This window comes from Harpia harpyja, chromosome 2, assembly GCF_026419915.1.
Source record: "Harpia harpyja isolate bHarHar1 chromosome 2, bHarHar1 primary haplotype, whole genome shotgun sequence".
Taxonomy (NCBI): Eukaryota; Metazoa; Chordata; class Aves; order Accipitriformes; family Accipitridae; genus Harpia; species Harpia harpyja.
Window position 1 is genome coordinate 39,192,812 of NC_068941.1, and position 19,763 is coordinate 39,212,574.

A 19,763-nucleotide genomic window follows, 5' to 3' on the forward strand; every position below is an offset into this window, starting at 1 on the left:
CGGCGCCGTGCCGCCATGCCGCCCTCCGCGCTGCTGCTGCTGCCGCTGCTGCCGCTGCTGCTGCTGCTGCCGGCGGTGCCCGCTCCGGCGGCGGCGACGACGGCGGCGGCGGCGGCGGGGGGCTGCGGGCCCTGCGAGGCGGCTCGGTGCCCGGCGCTGCCGCCGCGGGGCTGCCCGCTGGGCCGGGTGCGGGACGCCTGCGGCTGCTGCTGGCAGTGCGGCCGGGGCGAGGGGGAGGCGTGCGGCGGCGCTGCGGGAGGCCGCTGCGCCCCCGGCCTCGAGTGCGTGAAGAGCCGCCAGCGCCGTAAGGCCAAGGGCGGCCCGGCCGCGGGACACCCCCCCTCCGCCGCCACCCCGTCCGGCGTGTGCCTCTGCAAGAGCCGCTACCCGGTGTGCGGCAGCGACGGGCTCACCTACGGCAGCGGCTGCCAGCTCCGCGCCGCCAGCCTGCGCGCCCAGAGCCGCGGCGAGCCCGCCATCAGCCAGCGCAGCAAGGGAGCCTGCGAGCAAGGTGGGGGGCGGCGGCCCGAGGGCAAGCGCTCGGGGAAGGCAGCGGGAGGGCCGGGCCGGGCCGGGCCGGGCCGGGCGGCGGGCGCTGCCGCGGGGCGGGAGAGAGCGTGCGTGGGTGGGTGCGTGGGTGCCCGGCCGTGCTGAGCGACTTCCCGGCGAAAACGCTGGTCCCGAGTGCTCCTCGTGCTGTTTTATCCCACCGGGGTGCTTACTCGTAAAGTCAGGATGGTTTCAAAACCACCTGAAATGGACTCGGGAGTCCCAGCCGGGTGATGCTGCCTAAGCTTGGAGTAAGACTTCAGACCAGCGCCAGAAGTGCGGAGAAGCGTAGCCACTCTCTCTCGGCTTCCAGCCGTGCTGGAACTACGCTGCCCTGCTTTTCATACTTTGCCTGCGGCTTGAAATTTGGGATGCTATGACGTGGGACAAAAGGGTTGAGCTGTCCAGGGGAGGGTTCGGCAGAGGAAGGTTGCAAACGGCGAGAAAAGGAAACTATTAAATGGACGTGAAAGCCACAGAAATTCAGAGCCAGCGTTCGCTGGCTTGCTTTGGTTCGAAATGAAAACAAGCAGTGACTTTCCCGTGAGCTGCACATAGCGGTTTGCACTTGCAGCGTTTCTAACCGGGAGCTCGATTCTTCCCAAGCTTTAGCTTAGGGTTGGTGCTCGAAGAAGAAATCGTTCTGCTGTGGAGCCTCTACCAGAAGTCCTGGCTGCTGAGAGTGGGTTTTGCTGGGAGAGAGGGAGGGAGGGGTGGGACATAGCACGCAAACCCTTTACTGATCGTCTCAAGGACAATACTGCAGCGCCAATGCCGTTTTGGTGGAGGAGTGTTTTCATAAACACAGTATGTGTAGGGTCACAACCTCCACCCCCTCCTTCTCTTTCTTCCCATAAGTGAGGCCAAGTATGTCTTGCAAAAAAACGTTTCTGAAGCTCCCAAGGAAAGCACGAAAGGCTGGGTCAGGACTGGGTTATGCACTTTGATGTTGGCCATTAAATGCCCGCATGGCTTTTCACAAACCCTGTGCAAAACATCAGGCTTATATATTAGCCAGAAACATTGTGCTACAGTGTTAACTCTGGGAGAGAAGGAGCTTCAGCCCTCAGGCTAATGTGGGGTAAGAGAGAACTGCCTCTGTCTGGGCCTCCCTCTAGCATTTGGAAGGAGCCTTTCCTGCCCAGCAGACTCGGGAGACAGTCACAGCATTCCTAAAAATGCGTGCTGCTGCTTGGCCCTGCCAGTCCAGACCAAGCGAGCAGATGTGGTTGAAAGATGTCTGAGGTCACGCTTCAGTTGTGTACTTGAGAAGAGGACTGGGCTCTCACTTGTCTTGCCCAAAGTCACCTGGGAGTTCGTGGCAAAACGGGTATCAATACTCATATTGTAAGCTACTGCCCCAAGCCTTTGCCACACTTCCCTGTGTCCGCCCCAGACGGGGTGCTGGCTTGGCCTGGTGAGGCTTTGACCCAGACTACGGAGACAGAGTTTGATGAGGTCAATGCAAACACGAGCCGCTAGGCAGGATGGTGGGAGGCCAGTGGCCTGCCAGCCTCAAACAGCTCCCAGAAGACTTTCTCCATCCTCTGGTCATCACAGCGGCAGCTTCTCTGAAGAGGCTCACAGTGCAGGACAGCCACTCCATGTGCAAACCGCATCCCTTCCTTGGAGAAGGTCCCTTGGGGTGTGCAGATGTGCAGTAAGACACCTTTGCAGGCTGTTACCTGTTGTTTAAGAACTTCGCTGGAGCATGGGGTGCCAAGCCACTGGCAAAATGTCACTCTGGGGAGCTGCTCTTCTTTTGGCTCCTGCGGCTGGGAGAGCTCTGACCCAGCATCTCAGGGAAGGGAGCAGGAGGGACGTGGGATGCTCAGCAGTGGTGTCGCAACTGACTCTTCTGAGACTTCCCTCGGCTGCGTGAACCTTCCTTGTGCTGTGGACCTTCTTCTGGTGATACGCATCGCTCTGTGGCTTGCAGCTGAGGCAGGGACTCAGCCCACACACGTGGTAGACATCTGGAAGTATTTCTGTAGCCCTCAGGACCTCCTGGCAGTTAGGACTGCTGGGTGGGGAGGGGAGGGGAGCTGTAATCTCCACACAGATTTTGAAACAATGGCAGGAGAGGACATCCATCCCATCAGACACACGGGGTAGAGCCTGCTTCGGTATCTTTCCAGATAGGAGATGGCACTTTTCTGGGTTTCTAAAAGAACCTAGATGCTGTGGGAGTCAAAGAGTGGAAGTTCTGGCTTTTGCCATTTCCCACCACAAATGGACGTGATCTTCTTAAGGTGCTCTCTAGGGTGGGATCCTGCACAGGGAGACTACAAACAAGCAGCATCCTTCCTGTATCAGTCATTTGTCTGACAGCTTTTGCACAGAAGGAAGTCCTTGGGGGACAGGGACTTGGGCTCTGAAGTGTCTGCATGCACGCACTGGGCTATCAGGATCACATCCTTTGGGTCCAAGAACGAGCAGCCTTACAAGTCTGAGAAGAGATCCAGAAAAACATGTTTCCAGCAGTGGGTCCTAACTGTGTTTGATTGCTCTTTTTTTTTTTCCAAGTGGAGCTGGAGAGGGAGGGCTTGTTTTGCACATCCTATTTGAAAGCTGGTGCTTGGGGGGAGGAGGAGGTGCAGAGCTGTGGCTGCCGTCGGCCTTTGCTGTCGTCGGCAGGAAGGGCAGCAGCTGGAGATGGGGCATCCAGCGGAAGAAGGGAACGCATCTGGGAATGGCTTGTTGGTAGATGCTCCTCCTCACCCACCCTAGCACTACGGCATGCTAGGGGTGGCAGGGCAGGAGGACACAGACTGAGGCAAATGGGGCAAATGCTGCTGATTTATCCCTTTCTTGATTCCTGGCCACTGTTGGCTCAAACCTCACCTCTCAGGCAAGGTGGGATTGAGGCTTACCGCAGCCACCTCCTCTTCTTCTGCCTTGAAATACATGCTTGAGACAGGGATCGGCCACAAGCGATTAAAAGACTTGGGCTCCTATTCCTTGGTTAGCTGGGGTTGCATTTCATACCCTCTCTCTTGCCTTGTCTCCCTCTCTGTCCCATATGTACCAGCTATTCAAAGGGTCTGAAGGAGGTATACCTGCTGGGAGGGGCAGTCCTACTGATTTGTCATAGGCAACACCATGTGGGCATGAGTAAAGCCGCCTAGAAACAAAGCACTGAGCTACAAGGCTTAACATGCAAAATACTCCTTGAGACACACATTTTTTCCACCATAGATATATTTCCAAGGGGATAAAAGTTCATTAAAATTATATTTGACAAAGCTGACCAAATGCATGTCCAGCTGAGCTTTCTATATTCATCATGGTGCTGATTGCAGGGTTTTCTGCGCAGTGCTCGGCAGTTTTTGCTTGCTAAGAGATACTGCCCACCGACTGGGAAAAACTTGGATGTTTCTTTGTTGTTAAATAGCAAAAGGAAGGAGCCACTTCTCAGCCCTACATAATTCGCCTTGACCTTGTCCTTGGGATTCTCTTTCTGCTGCTTGTTTCCCAGACCTCTCGGATCTGATGCCTGTGTTCTTTGTACAAAAATAGTGAAGCCATGCAGAAAAAGGTATTTCCGTTGCAGCCAAAACTTCCTGCTGCAGGGCAAAGGAAGACACAGCTGAGAAGAGTTTGAGAGGATGGAAATAACCCTTGCTATACCTGCACTTGGCAGGTGCAGGGATCCAGCCAGTCCTTCCTGGAGTGGGTTGCGCCTGGACAGGACCGTTGGGAATGGCTGGAAAAAGGCACCCTGCTTGATTCCCAGCTCCTTGAGGCTGCCTGTGCTGGGTCAGCAGGGCACAGCAAAGCTGCCTGAGTTTGCTCCGGGGTAGCAGGCAGTGATGCCGTGCATGGTGCTCCCTCCTGGCTGGGCTCGTGCTGTGCCCTCACGCCTGCACTCACAGCTGGCACTGGGTTTGCCCCACTCCCTGCCAGGGAGCCAGGGAGCCGAGGCTGTGCAGCAGATGGATGCTCTGAAGTCTTCCAGCTGCTTTCCAGCATTGCCTTTAAATGGCTCGGCCCTTTGCTCTCTGCCCGTGAACGTGCACAGCTACGCTCAGGTCTGCTGCCAGCTCTTGCAGGCAGGGCAGGCCCGGACACAAAGCAGAAGTCTGCTGGTGGGGCAGGTACAGGCAGTCAGGGGTGCCACCTCCGGTGGTCCCCTCTGCAGGAGGGGAGGCTGCCGTGACAGCCGGGGAGCTGCCCTCTGCCGCTGCCGTCACCCGGCTGCGCGCAGATGCTCAGGAGAGCCTCCTATGGAGTTGGTGGCTTCAGTAATTTAGGCTGAAATTAATTCTGCAGCGCATGCACTGAGGTTGTTTACAGCCAGCTGGGACCTGGGGCAGGAGGATCATGGTACCCACTGCCATGCAAAGCCAGCTGGCATAAAGAATTAGGGTTGCGTGGCTCAGCTCAAGCCAGGCAGAAAAACAACCTCAAAGCAGCAACCCCCATCAAAAAGCTAGCAGGATTTTTGGCATGATGATCTTTCTGAGCTGAAAAATACCAGGCACAGACTTGTTGCCTAACCAGTGCAAGAAGGGACAAATACCTCCGAGTCTCTCTTATCATTAGCTACCAGCAAATACCTGCTTCGAGGGACATGTTATGACTGCTGGAAATACTGCTGAAGTTGCCTCATTACAGCCCAAAGGCCTTATGGTTTGAAGTCCTTGATACTTGTTCCAGCAGGGTTGGGGTCTCCAGGTTGCTTTGCCATTGTCAGTCAGGGCTTTGTCTGTATTTTATGCTCTCTTCTCTCTTGGTGGAAGCCAAGCGCCTGTTCTTGCCCAAATGCAGCATACCACAAAGCGGCTCTCGGTGGACATCAGAGGACAGCGTTTCACTCTTCAGGGAACTGGTGCTGCTTTGTACCTACCTACAAAGACCTCCTGGAGGTAGAAACTCAGGGCGCCTCTGAGCGAAGGGTAGATTTGCTGGCTCACCAAGCAGCCTGCTTTATTTCTATTGATCCGAACATGGCTTGACTCTCCGTGGCTCCATGAAAGTCTTTTCCCAGCGTTGGGAACGTGCAGGCGTTTGCTCTATGGTGACGAGGGCTCAGCACCTTGCAGGATCCATCCCACAGGTTGCAGAGCTTATGAACAGCAGGACCAGGAGAGAGATTCTTTTAAAGCTGAATATAACCATCACTAAACTTGCCTAAATCTCTCTTTCACCAGCAAAGAGATCCCAGTCACCGGAGCTGAGCTGTCCCCCCAGAGGGGTATCATTTTGCTTGCCAGAAGCCCAGACAGCATCCCTCCTAGAAGGGTTTTTTTTGCTAAGGTGCCACCCGCCAGCTCTGGGGCTCAGGAAAAGGTGGGTGCAAGGTTTCTTGGCTGTCCACTGGGCTTAAAAAATGGGCTGATGGTCATAGGATCGTGGCTGCCAAGCTCTCGTGGAGACTGACAGCCCCAGGGGCAAGTACACCCCCTCAAATTCCTGCCACTTTACCCCAGCAGTGGTTTTGCTTTGCTGGTGCCTCAGTGTCCCATAAAGCTGCATCTGCGCTGCAGACAAAGAGGTGCCGAGTTCCCACAGGTCGATTTTAAAACAAGAAACATGAATCACATCTGTTGGCTCATTCCGTACAAATTCAGCTGTTGAGGCTTTGCCAGAAATATTTTAGTTTTGAGGGTGGTTTGTTGGGGTTTTTTTAATCCACTGCCAGAGTAGAGCAGAAACAGGATTTTGGGGGAAAATCTTCTGGGAGATGGCAGACTGCTGTTATCACTGACATTGGCTCATGTTCTCCTGATACAGCCGCCTTAAATTCAAAGGCTCCCAACTCTTTTAGACACCAGAGAGCATAGTTCATATCCGATCACATTTTGCAAGAAACTCTTGTGGATTTGTGCTTTTTAGTTAACAAGTGGATTAGAGTGCTTTAGTTCTTTTCTCCCATTCTTCCTTTCCTGGATTTTAAGGGACTTAACACCCACATTTTATGAGTGCTTACTTCTTTGCTGGTGAAAGAGAGATTTAGACAAGTTTTTTGCTAAGTCATCTGTGGATGGAAATGAACTGAATTCCCTAATTCTCCTGGAAAGCTGTTTTGGGTTTCTGCATCAGCTGGGAGCAGGGGTCTTGCAGCAGTGGCCTTCTACCTGCTTTCTCCCACCGCAAAGGAAAGCGTTGCATTTGCAGGTGGATCTTGCCAGCATTTTTGTGCTGCGTCCAGAGAGTCTGTGGCAGAGCAGAGCCGTGCAGGTGCGTGGTGGGGTTACACCTTTTGTTTTGTACCGCGGGGTCCTTTCAGATGGAGCGTGGTGTGGGGATGTGATATTTTTCAGTGTGGTGCTTGCTTTCCCAGCACTCAGTGCATTGGGATTTTGAGACAGAGTTTCTAGGGCTGAAGCTTTATGCTGGTATTTTTAAAATTCATCTGTAACTTTGGGGTTTTCCACTCTTGTAGGATAGGCCATAAATTCCTCCTTAAAAGGCACCTAGTTCTTTGAAAAGGTTTTGGTTCATTGGAGCTTGAGTTTTTATGGTTACTATGCTAAAATCTTATTAGGGAAGCTGTTTAATGTATTACTCGGCAGCTCAGAGTCTTGGAGAGCACCAATATGCTGGGGACTATGCAAACACCTCCACTGCCCAAAAGGATCCCACATTTCACCTGTGTCTTCATTCTCAATCATCATAGCGTATCCAAAATCACTGGGAAGGAATGACTACACATCAGCAAATTCCTCCCCATGTTTGTTTTTTTCTGTTGCTGGAAAGGCATGCCGTGTTTAAAAAAATGCATTTAATCCTTTGTTGGGCTGAGGTTGATTGAGGTTCGTACTAAATAGGAGATTACCACATAACAAGTCTAATCAGGTCGGACTTTTGAAAGCCCTGCTTGCTTTTCCATGCATAAATGCTGCCATGCTTTGTTTCCGTGTCTCCCACCGCAAGCTTTTCACATTCTTTCCAGGCTTTAGCTCGTGGTCGTCCTTGTGCCATGACAGTTTTCTTAATAAAACTGAGCCAAGGTCACACGAAGAGAAGAGGGGAGGCGGGAGAGAAGTTTCTTGATAGAGTTTGTCTGGGAGGTCGGGGACAAAAAAACCCAAATACGCATCCAGATATGGCTGGGAAGCAGCAAGCATGTTTGCAGGAAGCTACTGCCTGTTTGACCCCGGGGACAGCATATTTCAGAGACTGGCAAAAGGAAGGGGAGGTGGGAAAAAAGGGCAGGACGGGGGGAAAAGGCAGGAGAGAGGTTGGCTTGTTGCAGTCCGCTCACAAGGACAGTGTCATCTCTGCTCAGAGGGCTTGCCCTTTCCCCATTTGGCTGTTTCCAGCGGCAAGTGTGGTTATAAGCTTGCAGTTGAGCTTCAGAGCAGCCTCAGCCACACTGGCCTCCCCATTGCCCCAGCTTTGAGATTTGGCTTGGGTTGAGGACGCTGCTGGATGTGGCAGAGCGCTGAGCCGGGCACGAGGCGTGCAGAGGCACAGCCTTTTCTCTGGGCACAACACTGGGGCCAGCACAGACCCGTCCTGCCTGCTAGGTAAGGGAGAAAGGGCTTGGGGCTTTGTCCTTTGCAGGGCCGCCCGCTTCTCCCTCCCACCCATATGTAAACCCCATGGGCGACCGATAAATAGCCATATAAAGGTCGTGCACAAGGTCTCTGAAGGCAGCGTTCCCGAACTGTGGTAAAACAGCAGGGGTGGGATTTCCAGCTCTTATCGGTCTGCTCCACACTGAGCCCGGTGGGGTGGGAAGCAGGAGGAGATCCATGGCAGATAGATGGTGGCCCAGGGCCCTGCCTCACGCTGACTCAGTCCCAAGTCTCCAGGGCTTGGGGCAAAGCTGCGTTCACGTTTGCAGCCTTTTCAGGGTCACTGGGCTGCTGAAGTCTGAGGGGGAGTATCTGCACAGGCTTAGCATCCGGCATCTCCTTTGGTCTGGATGTCTCGGAGCTTCCTTCTGTACCTCCTTAGTCTCTTCAAGGCCAGGTTAAAGGAGGGGGAGAAATGCCTTCAGAAAAAGGTAAAGAAGGAGGCTTGTAAGTCTGCCAGAAAGCAGCAGGCAGCTTTGGGAATGGGGAAGGCCAGAAGCTGCTTGCACTTCCCGTCTGCTGCTGCCTCTCGCAGAGCACTGACCTGGGAGGGAGCAGCTGAGGCCGTGCCAGCTAGAATGAGTAGATGCTGCTTACTGAAGGTTTCCCCTTCTCCATATAAAGTCATTTTGAAGGGAAAATACTTTCCCAGCAACTTAGGAGACTGGAGCAGGTCTATTTTCAGACGTGCAAGAGCTTGTGAGGGTGAACGATGTCTAGCTTTTGCTTTGATTTGCTGTCTCGTGGAGAGTGTTCCCAGCCTGTGTTTCACCCGAGGCCATGGCACAGCGATGCAGTGCTCAGGAGGGCTGGCGGGGAACCAGGCTGGTGCCCATGCGAGCTTCAGCATGTGGTACACAGCTTTGTATGTTTGTGGTCAGGACTTCCCATGCACACCCAAGCGCCAGGGCATACCCCACAGCGCTTCACATTGAGCTTATTTTTGCCTTTAGTGACATACCTGCAGCCCCCTTAATTTTAGCAAAAAAGTTGTTGCTCTGCTTGCTGGGGTGTGATTTATTTGTGTGTGTGTGTGGACGGACACCAAAGGAAGATCGGCGAGGACCAGCAAACCCTGAGCTGCGATAGACCATCCAGGTACCAGCAAGGGGCTGGTGGGTGGGCTGGGAGATGCCTGATCTCCGCCTGCTGCGGCTGAGCAGAGAAGAGGTGCCCGGCACGGGACGGGTGTCGGGAACAGATGCCAAACGATAGCCTCATCGAGGAAGTCACAGGCTCTGCCACGTGCTGCTGCTGCGGCAGAAAAGCAACTACATAACAGCAGTGGGAACTCCTCTCCGGCTGCTACTTTTGACATAACGCAGGCTGTCAGCTCCCTGTGATCTGCAGAAAAAACAGTCCCTGTGCTTTCAGGCTCCTCTCCCCGGGGTGAATGAGCTCACTGGCTCTGTAAGTAAGCCCGTTCCCTGGCCAGGGAGAGCTGTTTGTCTTACGAACAATGGGCAGAGTGGGGAGGAAATGCCTGAAGTGCCTGCCGAGAGCAGCTGATCTCCATCAACAGCCTGCACTGTCCTCTTGGCCAAGGAGGTCCTGCGCAGTCAGGGCAAGTACCGGCAGGGAGCATCCTGTACATCCCCAGTGCCCCTGGCTCCGTCCCTGGCGGGGAGCAGAGACCACTCAGCCGCATCGATGGTGGTGACCATTTTCATCAGCAGGTGCAACCCACAAGTCCCCAGGTCGAAGGAAGTGGACGGAGAAACGTTCCCCTTTGTGGGCAGTGCTGCAAGGAGAGCAGCAAGGCCTCTAAGATGCAGGCTGTAGGATGAGGGCCAGGGGGTTCCTTGCTGGCAGGAATCAACTCACCTGCTCTGTACAAGGTGGGCTTGTTTCCAGTCCTGCTGAGCGCACGGTGGCCTCGCTTCCTTCACAAGGACCCCCGAAGCAAGAGGGTGACTTGAGGGGGGAATGCCCTCACATCCTCTGAAGTCCCTGCAAGGCTCAGGCATCCCCTGCCTCTCCTGTCGTGGCAGGTTGCCACATCCCCTGTCCATCTCTGGCTGCTTTGGGGCACTGTGGGAGGGAGCGTGAGTGGGACCAAAACAGGCAGTAAGCAGGGTGGCTGCCATGCACCTGGATGTCAGCTCGCTGTGGTGGGAATCTAGCTACTGCTGTGGCCTGTCGTGATTTGACTTTAAATCTGCTGACTTCTTGGCCTTTCTCATTTATTTTTAGTGGAGGAAGAAGCCCAGCTCTAGAGTTGTGGCTGTCTGGATTTAAGTCAAATAACCCAAGAGACCACACTGATGCTTCCCATGACACTGTTGCATCTCTCAGAATGTGTATTCCCTCCTGGCCTCAAGGCTGTGCCGGATAGAGGCGGAGGCCTGTGAATGCTCCCCGTTCATTTTGCAGCCAAAGGCAGAGTCTCAGTGTTCCTCCTGGTTAAATCAAGATGTGCATCCAGAGCTTGGGACTGCCTCGCAGCAGCCAGGCTCTCTCTGTGCTGTGGCTGTTGTGCCGAGTCAGCTGGAGCTTCGCTGTGAAGCTGTGCAGGCAATTCCCTCTTTCCAGGGAAGATAAACAATTTCTCCTCGCCCAGGAGGTGGGTAGAAATTCCCTCTCTCTTTTCCCCTGCCAGCAGTTGCCGCAGAGAAATCCTGGTGTGACCTGCTCCTGGCAGGGTGAGCAAACATCCCCAGGCAGAGGGTGTCCGGGCCCGTGACACAGGGGGAAACTCAGTGGCAGCCAAAACTGAGACGCCTCAGGCAGTGGATTTAGTGGTGCGTTGAATGCTGCCCATTCCCAACCAGGGAAGGATTGAGCCAGATTCTGGAAGAGCGTAACAGTGCCTTAAAATCCACCTGGCTTTTATCATAAGAATCAGGATATCTCTCCTTTTCTGTGGTGGGAGACGGTAGTCATCTGGGGGCAGTTGTGTTTCTCCTGCCTCACGGAGAAGCCCAGCGACCGGTGATAAAGAGGACAGTGTCATACAGGGGCAAACGTAGACCTCTCGAGGAACAGCTCTGCCCTAGGAAGGGCACCTTGCACGTGGAGGGTTTTGCATGGCTGGAGCAGAGGGCAGCAGCAGCAGGCGATGCTGGGTGCACATCTGCCGGAGGTCCTAGCAGAGCACAGGGTGAGCTAAGCCGCCTGGGGACATCCAGATCCCACCGGAGCTGCCAAATGCCCTATTGTCCCTATTGCTCAAGGGACACCAGAAAAAGAAACCAGGAAACGAAACGGCTGCGCTGGGGAAGGGGAGCAGAGTGTGTGACCCGAGGCGGCCCCGTCGCAGGGATGGCAATACCCTGGGCTGGCGCGGGGGCCAGGCAGTGCTTCGGGCAGGAGCGCGCTGGGGGTGCTAGCCCCACGGGTCACCCCGCTGTACTACCTGCAGGAGAACAACCTCCTGCGGGGTGTTGCTGAGAGCGCAGAGCTGGGCACGGGCTGGAGGTACGGATCTGCTCTGGGCCACCTGGAGCAAGGATAACTCCAGTACTCTTCCATATGGGAAAGGGTGCTGTGGCTCCAACACACCTCTCTCCTGGCCCATGCACAGGAATCATTTCATGCAGCAGCACAACCAACAACAGGGTAAGTGGTGTAACGAAACACTGCTTAAATCCTTTTCTCAGCTGAGAGACTCAGTTCTGTGCAGATGAGGAGCACCTGGGTTGTGATGTCTGTCTGCCAGGAAACCAGCTCATACTGATCATTAGGTGCGGCTTTAACCATGGCCCTGGGGCTACACATAAAACTTCCCTGCTTCTACGCAGCTACCTCCTTGTAAAACCAGGTCTGGGATATCTCTGTAATGGAGAATTTGGATTCCAGCCACCCCTGATCTCTTAGCAGCTTCCCATCAGCAGGCTGTGTACAGTCATTCCTGGACAGGGAAGTCTTGGAAGAGAAGAGCAAACACTTCTCTGGGATCACATCAGCTGCTCTGGAGTGGGGAGCCACCTTGGCATCCCTTGGGCTAAGACTGAGGGATGGCTGATGTCCGCTGGCTAGTGATACCAGCGTGGATCTGCCTCCAGATCCTGAGAAGGAAAAAAAGATGCCAGCCTTCTGCTGGAAGATATTGGTGCAGTGGGATGCACCTGAAACCTGCTCCCCACTGCCTGCAAGAGGGCTGCAAGGCAGAATGCACTTGCGGGGCTGAGGTCAGTGCATGTTCAGGACCCCAGAAGGAGCATCAGGACCCAAACCTACCCTTCTTTTATGGAGCTGGGAATGAGCCGTGGTCTGTGAGCCAACATACCCAGAGGCTTCAGTCAGGCTGGCTCTGGAGTACTTGTTCACATAAGAAGTGCCGCCTTCTGGTGGAGCCTAATGGGAGCTTGTTTCCTGTTACCGCCTGCATCTTCAGAGCAGAAGGGGAAAAGCTGCTGCGTTCTTCAGGCTATCAAGTGGAAATAAACACTATGTGCTCCTTTGGTCTGCTTTTCCTATTGTGGGGAATTAATAGCTGCATTTTGCAAAACAGCCCCGCTAAAGAGGGACTAAACAGAAAAGGCCATTCTTCCCTTCCTGGGATGTGGGTTACGTCTCCAACATTTCCCAGCCCAAGGGGTAAACATCTCCAGCCAGATCTGCAAAACAGCTCTGTTCCCATCTCGCTTTGGAAACAATTCCCTATTTAACCAGGGATTGGAGCTCTCTGGGGAAAAATGGAGCTCTACATTCACCTGGTCCCTTCCCAGATCCCCCCCAAGAAGAGCTCTGCTACCCTCCAGCCAGCCTCCTTTGGCTGAATATTGCACACAGGTAAAAAGGGAGCGGCATAACATTGAATTCTGCTAGCCAGCTGCCACAGGCTTTGCTGCAGGTGAAAATCATGCTGGGAAAAAGGATGCTGCAAAGCTGGCCAAGCTCTCCGTAGCATGGGAGAGTGAGTGGGGACCCACCCTGTCTCCTGGGGAGTCCTTTCCTCCATGCCAGTGGAGTGTCAACAGTGCACTTGGTGGCTGCATGGTGAGCAGAGGCAGCAGTTTGTGAAGTCCTGCTCAGCCCCTGAGATAACAAACATTATCTTACCTCTAACCTCAGTCTTGCAAGTAGATGGACTGATCACCTGAACTGCTCAACACTTGAGTTTCCATCTGGGGCAAGAGCACACCAGCCTGAACAGCTTAAGGTCGGATGCATATGTAGCTTTGGAGCAAGAAGTGCTGTGATGTGGGATCAGTCCAGCAAGCTTTGCTCCAAGCAGGGGACCCCCTTCACCTTATCCTCAAAACCCATCAGAAGTGACCGGCCCCACTTAAAAGGCTAGCAAGGAGACAGGCTTGCAGTCACCCGGTGCTTAAAAGCATTCCTCCCTTTTTTGCAGGACCCTCCATTGTGACCCCTCCTAAGGACATCTGGAATGTGACAGGAGCACAGGTCTACCTGAGTTGTGAAGTCATGGGCATCCCAACCCCTGTCCTCATCTGGAACAAGGTAAGGGCCCTGCTAGGAGCTCCTGGAGCATAGCAAACCTGAGGCAGCTGAAACTGCCTGGTAAGCATAAAGGCCATAGCAGATCCCCTTGATGAGTTCTCCCATCGGTACAGTTCTGTCCACCCCCAAACATCTGGCTTTGCTTAGTCTCTAGTCATTGCTTGTTCTAAACTCTTGTTGATCCCGAAGCAGAATGGGACTTGTGTTTCTCTTGGCAGCCCCTGGTATTCAGAGCACGCGGGGAATGTCCCTTGACCTGCTGTCACCCTGCTGGCGGCAGTGACTCCTGAGGTGGCTGGACACGGCTCGCCCACGTCAGGAAAAGGAACCGCATGCGGCGGTTATCTCCGGTAGCCAGCGGCGTGCCGATTTGGGCAGCACGCTGGTAACACCTGCGCTTAGGGCAGGGGCCAGTGTTGAGCAGAGAGGATCCTAGCTGTAGGGCTGAGAGCCACTGCGTGGCCCCTGTAGCCTCTTCAAATGCCACAGCTTTGTGGGTACCTGGGAGGGGTCTTAAGCTGAAACAATACTAGCTTAAGAATACTACGGAGGAAAAAAACCTAGATTGGCCCAAAGATTGCTCTGTTCTGAGACAGCAAACTTTATTCATAGGGGTCCCAGAGCAGACTGCTGGGTGAGCGTACAACGTAGGCATGTTGACCCAGGCAGGATTTTCTGCTTGTTTACAAGCAGGTGCTGTGTTTACACTGACTGTCAGCGCTGCTCTGCTTTTTGTGCCTCTTCCTCATGGCCAAGAGACTGCTTGGCCTGGTGATAACACGGGCTGAGCTCCACTTATCCCATGCTGTGCGCTGGGCTCAGATACGCAGCACTGGGGAATGACTGCACTGCTACTCTCTCATCGATGCTGTGCCCACCAGGAGGGACTGCCCAGTTTGCTGCAGCAGAAACCTACATGGCTGTTGCTGGCCTGTTAGGGAAAGGATAGGTGATGCAAGGAGAGCCCGTTCCAGGAGCAACATGCAGACACTTGGTTCTTTGCTACTGCCACAGTCAAAAGACTGATCGTCAGGAGAGTTGCGGGGGAGCCTCTCCAAACAAGGACAACAGTCAGCTCCTGCTGTCCCCCCAGTCCCAAGCTGGAAGGCAGCTGCTCCAGCCTGCTGAACTGGATTGACGTATGGCTACCAGCAGCTGCAGGCAGCCGAATCCTCCTTGTTCAGCACAGGCATCATTTGATGGGCTAAACACACCCTTGGGAACACGCACACGAGTTCTGTGAGACCAGGCTGACGCAGGGCATGTCTGCACACCCCACTGCCCAATACTGTCTACACCAGAGAGCTGTGCTGCTCTATCCGTTCCTGCTGAGGCAAGGGGAATGCAGCCTCAGTGCAGACGCTGAGGCATTGGGGTAGTGGGGCTACAATATACAGAGGGTAAGGTGAAATGCTGGCACTAGAAAAAACACGGCTACTGCACAAAACGCATTCATGTAAAACTAGTGTTGATCTTGTCTGTGTGCAGGTATGGTCCTAACAGTTCTAGCATAAATAAGCCCCCAAATTCTTACCCCTTTCTGCCCTTCTGTTTAGATAATTCGGGGACAGTATGGTGTCCAGAGGATGGAGCTTCTGCCTGGGGACCGGGAAAACTTGGCTATCCAGACCCGAGGGGGCCCTGAGAAACATGAAGTGACTGGCTGGGTGCTCGTAAGTACTTTGTGTGTGCGCAGAGCTGCACAAATGGTACAGTGCAGTTTGCAGACAGCTCACGAACAAAGAACAGCACAGAAGACACGTGGCAACATACAGGGCATTTAGAGGAGAACAACCTGTGTGAATTAGGCATAAAGGGTAAGGGTGGCTGCTGGCTCCAGTCTCACCCGTTGCAGTTTTTCCGCTCTGTCTAGCATGCAGCAGAAGCATGCATTCTAGATCAGAGAAGGCTAGGCTTAAACAGAAGATCTCATTTCTGTATGCCATTAATTGTCATTACTACGACCCTCACCATGTCTAGGAAGGAATCAGTACAGCGACAAGGCATCCCTAAGACCCACCCACAGCTGAGGAGCCCTTATAGATCTGGCAGAACTGTCCTTTCCTCAGTGAAAGACATCATCTGCCTGAGAACAGCACAGAAGCCATCAGCTCTCACTCAGCAGACCTCCTAAGCTACAGGAGTACCTGCAGGCTAATCAGCAGTCACCAGACATCAGAGGGAAGCAGTAGGGTGGCCAGAGCGAGCTGCTGTGCATCCCAGTAAAGGAATTGCAAGTATGACGGCTCCCAGCTGCAGAGAAGCTGGCAGAAGGGAGCACAGCTCAGGGCGTTGGTTCCTGCACCACTTACAAAAGCGGAGGTAGAAACAAGGACTGTTTAGAGCAGACAGAAGAAATCATGCAGTCAGTGTGGTTCCCTCAGGGTTAACTGCTACTTCATGCACTCTGTTCATCTCATTATGCCTCAAGCAATTAGCAAAGTTATATAAGATACCTTAAAACAGAATCACCTCTACCTATGCACAGGATACTTACTGGGGGATGGGGGATGTTTCTTTCCCTAGATATCTCCTCTGAGCAAAGAGGATGCTGGAGAATATGAGTGTCACGCATCAAATGCCAAAGGAGAGGCAACAGCTTCTGCAAAAATCCACGTTGTGGAAACTCTGCATGAAATAGCCCTGACCAAAGGTAGGTAGTGTGGTCGAACACTCAGCAGCTCTTCCCCCTAACAGTTTATTCAGTTACTTGATACAGAAGGACCACCTCTGCTTAATGCTTTCTGAAAAAAAAATGCACGCTAGAAATCTCAGTTTAACATGCAGCTTTTACTGGATTTGGCAAAACAAAATCAAGAAGTGGGCCCGTGTGAACCTCATGAGGTTCAACAAGTCCAAGTGCAAGGTCCTCCATCTGGCTTGGGGCAACCCATGGTATCAATACAGGCTGGGGGATGATGGAGTTGAGAGCAGCCCTGCGGAGAAGGACTTGGGGGTACTGGTGGATGAAAAGCTGGACGTGACCTGACAACGTGTGCTCGCAGCCCAGAAAGCCAACTGTATCCTGGGCTGCATAACAAGAAGCGTAGCCAGCAGGTCGAGGAAGGTGATTCTGGCCCTCTACTCCATGCTGGTGAGACCCCACTTGGAGTACTGCATTCAGCTCTGGGGTCCTCAGCACAGGAAAGACGTGGACCTGTTGGAGCAGGTCCAGAGGAGGGCCACAAAAATGATCAGAGGGATGGAACACCTCTTCTATGAGGAAAGGTTGAGACAGTTGGGGTTGTTCAGCCTGGAGAAGAGAAGGCTCCAGGGAGACTTTATTGCAGCCTTTCAGTACTTAAAGGGGGCTTATAAGAAAGATGGGGACAGACTTTTTAGCAGGGCCTGTTGTGATAGGACAAGGGGCAATGGTTTTAAACTAAAAGAGGGTAGATTTAGACTAGATATAAGGAAGAAATTTTTTACGATGAGGGTGGCGAAACACTGGAACAGGTTGCTCAGAGAGGTGTTAGATGCCCCATCCCTGGAAACATTCAAGGTCAGGTTGGACGGGGCTCTGAGCAACCTGATCTAGTCAAAGATGTTCCTGCTTATTGCAATGAGGTTGGACTAGATGACCTTTAAAGGTCCCTTTCAACCTAAACTATTGTATGATTCTACGATTCCCAGTAAATCTCAGCTGCTAGAGTTCTTGTGGGATTGTTAAATAACCCCCCAAGTGCTATAAAGCACTGGAGATTAAGATACAAAATTAAAAACACCTTTTGGGGTTTTTACAAAGCAACTTTCAGTGGTTTTCTAGCCCTAAATTTGTATCTTCCTTTCTCCGTTCTCTTTCACTTCCAAACCTGCCCATCGCTCCTGGGAGCAGTATTGGCACAACCAGCCCCAAGACTGAGGGGGAACTTCAAGCATTTAAATCCCTGCACCTCCTTTTTCTTCCCCATCCTGGAAACATCCTAGTCCCTGCCATTCTCTCTGCATGCTGGAGTGTCAAACCGAGGAGGGGATAGATATGCCACAGTAGGCCTTTAGGCAAGACCTGAAACCTTTACCCTCCAGCCTCAGCCAGTTTTCAAACCCAGGTCCTCTTTGCCAGGCTGCGTCCAAAGCTGACAGCAAACCAACCACCTTCATTCCAGCTGCAAAGAGGATGTCTTAGTACCACGGCTGTGTGTGCTTTGGAATAAATCTGGAGAGCTGGAACAGTAACTGTAACCATGCTAGAGGGAGAGGCAGTGGGAACAAAGCAGCCAGGTAGAGAATACTGTGCTGCCCAAATACACTTTTGGACATAATCCTTAGTTTTAATCCCAGTAGCTTTATCCTAGTATCCAGTAGCTTTAGCTGGATATAGTCTTGACTTTCTCTATCCTTATATCCCTGAATAGCTGAAAGACTTCCTTTAGCAGAATATTAACAGCACCTGCCATCGAAATAAGAGCATAAAATGAATCCCAGTATCAATTACGTATAGAAGCCTTGCTAAAGGTTTTTAGCTAGTCTCTAATCCCTTTTCAAAATCTTATTTACAGACGTGAATGAAATTGAGTTTTACCAAGTTGTGCCATGAGCAGCACACTTACACTCCAGAATAGAAGTTGTTCACTCCCCCCCTCACAGTAACTACTGCAAGGTTGTAGTACCATGCGTACTGCCTCATGGTTTATTTCTTATATGCACACCACATGTCACAGCTGTTCTTTTTCAGCTGTAGGAAAGCTCTCAAGTAAGCATGCTATAGCTCAGCAACAAGCTGGCAGTCCACAATTACTTAAAGGAAATCGATAATGTTAAATGGCACAAACTGTCATACGAAACAGGCTTCTCCATAGCTACACACTACGGTGGTTAGTCAGTCTGTGTCCAAGTGATCTCAGCACAGAAAAATGACATCTATTACCATCTCCCTGCTGCTGTAGTCCTGCAGCAGGGAAGGAAGGGAGGAAGGAAGGGAGGAAGGGAGGGAGGGAGGGAGGGTCAGGGCTGAGTTGTCAGGTCTCACCCTCAGCTAAGACATTAGAAAACTCACTCACTGTGCTACTGCCCAAGTTGTGATAATACCCCTTAGAACAGTACAGAGCGTAACGTGGTTTTGTTTTTCCACAGATGACGGTGCAGAGCTGTGATGTGATGTGAGGACTTTCACTTCGCACAGTTTTAAATTAGTATTTTGGAAAGCTGCAACCTCTGGCTCACTAATCATTCCCTCTTACTCCCTTATTCTTTGATCACCAATTTGCTTGCGCACTTCTTTCACAGATACACAAATAAAGAGATTCACAAGTTTGATTACAAATTTTAATTCTATTTACATGAAATAAACATACTTTTGAACAGCATGTAGCAGATGAGTAAAACTGTATTTTAAATGCAACCTACACAAAACGAAACAAAACTTGAGCACTTCAGTCTCATCATTTTTAAAAAAAGCCCTTTTAAAGGCTAAACACTCATCATACGAGGTGCAATACTCATAGACATCAGTTCTTGGAAGAGGAGTTTGCAGGCATAGGGCATTCGAACCAAAGATATCTGGAAAGAGATTTCAAAAGGCTTGTGGTAAGCACTCCTAAAGCATCAACTTCCACCACCCTCTACACAAATAACTTGTCAAGTTTTATGGCTCAAAAGTGAATCTGAAGTTATGCATGAAAGCATTTAACAACAATTGCTCACAGACAGTAACAAAGTAAGAGGGAAGCTGAGGTGGTCTGTAGAGGCTACACAGCAGCTATCCAGAACGCATTTTTAATAATAAAACCTGCAGCCAAGGGATCTGAGCCATTTAACAAGGGAACATGTGCACAGCAAAGTGTGCCTGATGTACAGTAAATGCAGTTAAGATTTCCAGCACACATCTCTTCAGTAACCCCAATGCCATTGTCAGAGATGCAGGAGTCAGTCCCTAGCACAAAAACAAGCCTGTTTAAGGCAACTATTTTTATCTCTGCTGCCACTCTCTCTTGCCATAGTTCTGTAACCAAGCACACACTACAGAGTTTTTTTTTAATTAAAAAAAAAAGTGCAACACAAAAGACCTCCCATGGGGACCCAGCTCTGCAAGCATAAATATCTTCACGGGGACAGTCACAAGGGCGATGGCTCTAAATTCCTGTGATTCTGAGTTTTATTTCTAAAAATAAGCTCTCGAGCGTTTACTTTTAAAGTCTCTGAAAACTCTGCACTGCAAAATACTTGAACAGCATTTCCTGCCAAGTGGCAAGCCAACACTGTAAAATTAATAAGGAAACATCCAAATTAACTAGGACACTATAAACACTGAAAACAGTTATGAAACTAAAATAGCAATTG

At 51.9% G+C, this 19,763-nt stretch overlaps 2 protein-coding genes across 3 annotated transcripts in view; one reads left to right on the forward strand and one right to left on the reverse strand.

Annotated features, from left to right (window-relative positions):
• Window positions 1-18,790, forward strand: IGFBP7 (insulin like growth factor binding protein 7). Its single transcript, XM_052776632.1, has 5 exons — window positions 1-511; window positions 13,375-13,484; window positions 15,041-15,157; window positions 16,011-16,137; window positions 18,558-18,790. Exons 1-5 carry the CDS (start codon window positions 16-18, stop codon window positions 18,575-18,577), a joined length of 870 nt encoding a protein of 289 aa, XP_052632592.1. The 5' UTR covers window positions 1-15; the 3' UTR covers window positions 18,578-18,790.
• Window positions 18,736-19,763, reverse strand: part of POLR2B (RNA polymerase II subunit B) — a 20,426-nt gene continuing 19,398 nt past the window's right edge. For both annotated transcript variants that reach the window (XM_052776601.1, XM_052776611.1), the window contains one exon: window positions 18,736-18,983. In XM_052776601.1, coding sequence (XP_052632561.1) covers window positions 18,894-18,983 — 90 coding nt within the window. In that variant the 3' untranslated portion in view covers window positions 18,736-18,893. The remainder of the gene's footprint in view (window positions 18,984-19,763) is intronic.

Excerpts from the sequence above, each read along its gene's own strand:
- IGFBP7 (XM_052776632.1), top strand. The coding sequence starts at position 16 with ATGCCGCCCTCCGCGCTGCTGCTGCTGCCGCTGCTGCCGCTGCTGCTG. Across the intron at positions 512-13,374 it reads CAAGGGAGCCTGCGAGCAAG|GACCCTCCATTGTGACCCCT; the intron begins GTGGGGGGCGGC and ends CCTTTTTTGCAG. Across the intron at positions 13,485-15,040 it reads CTGTCCTCATCTGGAACAAG|ATAATTCGGGGACAGTATGG; the intron begins GTAAGGGCCCTG and ends CCTTCTGTTTAG.